Source organism: Juglans regia, chromosome 2, assembly GCF_001411555.2.
Source record: "Juglans regia cultivar Chandler chromosome 2, Walnut 2.0, whole genome shotgun sequence".
In the NCBI taxonomy this organism is placed as follows: Eukaryota; Viridiplantae; Streptophyta; class Magnoliopsida; order Fagales; family Juglandaceae; genus Juglans; species Juglans regia.
Genome location: NC_049902.1, coordinates 14,030,103 through 14,035,113, shown reverse-complemented (window position 1 = coordinate 14,035,113; position 5,011 = coordinate 14,030,103). Strand labels below are relative to the sequence as shown.

At 36.7% G+C, this 5,011-nt stretch overlaps 1 protein-coding gene across 1 annotated transcript; it reads right to left on the bottom strand.

Annotated features, from left to right (window-relative positions):
* Positions 1 to 1,032: 1,032 nt before the first annotated feature.
* Positions 1,033 to 4,292, bottom strand: LOC108995989 (cytochrome P450 CYP72A219-like). Its single transcript, XM_018971701.2, has 5 exons — positions 4,015 to 4,292; positions 3,621 to 3,838; positions 3,257 to 3,510; positions 2,383 to 2,776; positions 1,033 to 1,840 (listed from the first exon to the last, which is right to left on the bottom strand). Exons 1-5 carry the CDS (start codon positions 4,289 to 4,291, stop codon positions 1,409 to 1,411), a joined length of 1,575 nt encoding a protein of 524 aa, XP_018827246.1. The 5' UTR covers position 4,292; the 3' UTR covers positions 1,033 to 1,408.
* Between the last annotated feature and the right edge of the window lie 719 nt (positions 4,293 to 5,011).

The following is a 5,011-nucleotide window of genomic DNA, read 5'->3' as shown; positions in this document are numbered from 1 at the left end:
ATAGAAATTTATATTTTCTTTTTATAATTATTAACATTTTTTTAACCGTTGGCTTGTTAATTTATTTTAGATATGAGTTTTTAATTTCTTTATTTAGTATAAATATATATTTTTTTTTACTTAATTATTTTTATTTTTTGAGACATTCTTTCACTACGGGGCCTTAGGCAACTGCCTAACTCGCCTTATGGGAGAGCCGGCCCTAATACCAGGTTCTAATGAGTAGGAAAGGCTCGGTTTGTTGTGTTTTTTGGTTAGGTTTAGATTTCCTTCCTGAATCTTGGCTAGGTTGTAGGTGATGGCCAGATTAGATGGATTGAACATCCTTAAAGGAAATCTTATTTCATCTCTTAACCCACTTAAAAAATAGCTTAGTTTGTTGGAAATTGAGAGACACCTTAGTCTATTGGACAAAGCTTCAAACCTAGCGTTGTAGTCTTCCACTAACCCAGTTTTTCTCAACCTCGGTGGGGATTTCATGGGGTTATCACAGGCATTTGGGCCAAATCTGACCAAAAGTGCCATAACAAAAGCATCCCAGTAAGTGAGCAGTACCAATTCTTCCAAATCTTGGAACCCCACGAGGGCTTGTCTTTCCATTTGAAAGGATGCTAGCCTAATACAGTGTTGCGGTAAAGTATTAAGAAAGCAAAGAAATGATATACTTTATAGAGCCACCTCGTAGGATCCTCCCCTTCGAACACAGGAGATTCAAGCCTGACGGATCTGGTATGGACCTCACCCCCTTGAGAGTTGCTTCCTTCATCTTGGTTATGAATCCTTTAAAATGACTCAGGATGGTTGACTCTGATTTTTCTTTTGCAGCTCTAAGGTTAAAGCTGACAGGTGCAACATCATTGCCTCATTTTGCCTTTTAAGGGCCAACAACTCAGTCTCCAGATGTTGATATTGAGCTTTAGTATTTTTCTTCAAGGCATTCAAGCCATCTTGTAGCTGGTTCAAGTAGCCATGGAAATATTTGAATGTAAAAACATCATTTCGAGGGTAAGAGACCTCCTGAAGAAGAAGACAAGACAGGAAAGGAAAATATTCAATTACTCTTATGGATAAAATGTGCAGAGCACTACTGCTTAGTACATATAGCTGGCAGTGTAACGGACCCTACCGAAAGTGGCCTCGGCTCATGGCCGAGCAGTACTAACAACAAAATACAAACCAACAGTCGTAGTCCATGGGCTCTAGCCCAATACCTCAGTATGCTAATACATAAGAAAGGAAATAACAAAGCTAATAACATAAGAAGGAAAAGACAAAAGCCCACGAGGCTCTGAACCCCTTGTACTTTCTCTTCATACATTGAACTCAACTCTCCTTCACAACAGATCTCGAACTCTCCTTAAGTGCCCTAGCTAGCTTTTCCATGCACATTACACAACAAGATATATATCTATTCTACAGAACGTAGAATGATCTGAGCACCATACTGTGGTTCAAGAATAGCGATATGAGTTGAAGGAGCATGAGTATATGACGGGGAAAGCTCAAAACAGAAGCGTTGTAGAATCATTGAGAGAGCCATCTTCGCTTCAATCATAGCGAAGTTTTGTCCAATGCATATCCTAGGACCCGATCCGAAAGGAAAAAAGGAAACTTGACCCTTTGTGGCCTTCAAGACTCCATCAGAGAATCTCTCTGGTTTGAACTCCTCTGCATCATCTCCCCAAACATCACGATCATGATGGATGAAGATTGTGGGTAAGGAGACCTGCACTCCAGCTGGTAAAGACAACCTTCCAAGTTTTGTATCCTCATGAACAACTCGATTCAAAGCAAATACAGGTGGGTATAGTCTGAGAACCTCATACAATATCATAGTCACCTGTGACATTGAAAGAGGGATATATATTGAATAGAAGAACCAAATGCTCTAGCAAAGATGGTGAAAGTAGAGGTGAAGTTCGGAAAGTTTCATAATCAGTACTTCTGGTGGATTAGTTTAATCCCTTAATCCTAAAGAAAGTAAAAATTAAAAAGTGATGGTGCAATGGATGGATATGATTTCTCGGCCAAAGTATAAGTAGATCATATGTAACTATGTTTGATATCTATATTCATCGCGTGGGTGTTTACATGACATGACTTCTGATCCTGTTCTATGACCTTTTGTATTTTGACCTATTCCCATGATATAATAACGTGATCCAATTCTGTCTGTCTCACATTTTTACATGTTTTATGTATAACTTATGCTGATGGTTTTGTTTTTAAGAATGATCTATATATGCCTCAAATGCTATCTAAATCCTCGAAACAAAATAATTGGTACTCGTAGATTATAAGCTCTAAAAAGAGAACTCTTTTAGAGAGGATCAGGTTTCAACTTTCAAATCAAAGTGAAATATATATAAAAGAAATACTCACAACTTTTAGGTGATTTAATCCATCAAAGTCTGGTTTTTCTTCGCCAAAAACTTGCGAGACTTCTTCTCTTGCACGTACTTGCCAGTTTGGATACCTACTCAGCAAAATCATCGTCCAGACGAGCAAAACCGAGGTGGTCTCTTGCCCGACCAAATAAAATAGTTTGCATTCCTCTATTACGTCCTGGAGATTCATTCCAATGTGCTTATTGTTCGCGTGCTCTTGAATTTCTTTCAAGTTTGACTCCATAAGTATACCTAATAAGTCATGATCATTTATGGCATCTCCTGCTTTTGTTGCCTCCTGATCTCTTTTGTTGATAATTCCTTTGAGCGATGCTTGTATTTGTTTATCAATTTCTTTCATCCTCTTGTTCATCTTAGTTGGTAGAAACCTACATATATACATACAAAACCATTCAAATGAATTTTTGGGATCTTGCTAGCAGATGCTACTTTGTATCATTAAAAAACAAAATTACATGTAGGATGAGCTACAAAAACCACATTAATGGAATTTAGTTCTCTTACTGAGTTTACTTATAATATTCTAAAAACAAATAAAAGGATAAAAGTATACATGTTAATGTTTCTTTCCAAATTGGCCTTTTACACGACGTACTCATTTGAGAAAGAATAAATATAAATAGAAGTTATTATTGGGATTATCTATTTTGCACGTAGCATTATCTAGACCACACATCTTTTCAAGTGAGTATTAGGAACAATCAATTAGAAGAAGCCACGCAGTGAGTGCAAAGTATGTACTGCTATAATGACTTCTCTCTAGCATTACTCTTTGAGAAATGAACCAAAATCACGACAAATATGATTAATTATTATTAATAAATATTAGAACATTTTGGCTTAATTACCTCCATCCTGGAATGTAAATAGACTGTAGCGATTTGATTGCAAGCTCTGCTAGCTCTCTTTGGAGTTCGAATATCATTATTCCTTCTTCATAGCTACTCCCGAATGCTGCCCGCGAAATGATATCACTTGACAAATTTTTTAGATAAGGCCATATGTCTAACTCAACTGCCCCAGACTCTTTGGTGATAACCAAACTCCCCCATTTGCTAATCATGTCGTTGCAACTCTGATGAAGTACTCCTGGTAACAAATTCTATAGCAAAAAAAAAAATATCATTTAAAAAAATATATATAATTGCACATGAAACGCCATTGTTGAATAAAAAATGCCTTAAAACAAATTGAAATAATAAAATTACTAACCTTCAACTTCTCTAGATGGAATGCTGGATTGATGATCTTTCTATGTTTAGCCCATTTCTCAGCATCATAACTTGCAAGGCCGGTTGCCAGCAATGTGGCAAGTGGATTTGCCTCTGGCTTTCGAAAGATGTAGTGCTTGGAGAGGACATTTTTTACTTGTTCTAGGTTCATAATGTTCACCGTTGGTGTCGTGCCAATCCATATAAAGAAGTTCTTACCTGCATTTTTATTATATTTAACCAAATCCCTTTAGTCATTTCTATATTATAAGTTGTACGTGTTTGAGATTTCCTTGAAAGATGTAGGCATAAGTAGTGTCGAAATTACAAGCCATGGGACTTGCGAAGCTACTAAATTGACAACGTGAAAATCAGGGATAGAGAGAGAAACGAACCATAATTCTTCAAACTTTGATGGAGGAAGGGAATGACACGTGGTGCAATGTCATGGGTGAAGTTCATGGGCTTAGATCTCGCTTCATTTATCATCGGAGAGCTCTCCTTCAAGTCTCCGAACAAAATACGGTAGGAGTTGCCCCCAAACCCTTGCTCTCTCATACACTTCTCTAGCTTCTTCGGCTTAAGCCACACCAATCTCAGCGCTCTCCATGCTGATCTGAGTACTACAATAACTAAAATGGACAGCACCATCGGGAAAACTGAGATTTCCATAATGAATGGAAACGGAAAGAGAAAGCGAGTATAATATTTGTGCGAGAGAGAGAATAATGTTGCGTTTGGATGTTGAAGTGAGTTGAGTTGAGTTGAGTTGAGATAATAAAATATTGTTAGAATATTATTTATTATTATTATTATTATTTTAAGATTTGAAAAAGTTGAATTGTTTATTATATTTTGTATTAAAATTTGAAAAAGTTGTAATGATGAGTTGAGATGAATTGAGAGGATTTTTAATTCGGATTGAAGAGTGTTTGAGCTCGGGCTTTTATAGATAGACATGAAAAGAAACAACTCGGGAAAGATTTATAGATAGACATGAAAAGAAACAACTCGGGAAAGATAAAAAACGTGATGGACAAGTTCATGGTACTGTTAAAACAAGGAATAGTTGAATTAAAGTGGAAGAGTGGAATACATGAAAGAAGCAATACGTGGTACCCAAGTTTGACTAGTGCAGCAAACTGCCACGTGTTATTTGTCCACTGCCCAATTTGAATCATTGATCACTTGTCCCTATCAGTACCAGTGACGCAGAGAAGCAGCAGATATGGCTCAGGACTTCGCACGACTCTATAAACAAACCGGATGGTGCCACTGGGACCGATGGTGAAGCGTTGCAGTGCATTTTCAGAGTTTTTTTTTTCCTTCTTTTCTTTCAAGTATTTTTTATATATTTTTAAATACTTTTTTTTAACAAAAAATATGAAATTA

Excerpts from the sequence above, each read along its gene's own strand:
- LOC108995989 (XM_018971701.2), bottom strand. The coding sequence starts at position 4,291 with ATGGAAATCTCAGTTTTCCCGATGGTGCTGTCCATTTTAGTTATTGTA. Across the intron at positions 3,839-4,014 it reads TCAAAGTTTGAAGAATTATG|GTAAGAACTTCTTTATATGG; the intron begins GTTCGTTTCTCT and ends ATAAAAATGCAG. Across the intron at positions 3,511-3,620 it reads TCCATCTAGAGAAGTTGAAG|AATTTGTTACCAGGAGTACT; the intron begins GTTAGTAATTTT and ends TTTTTGCTATAG.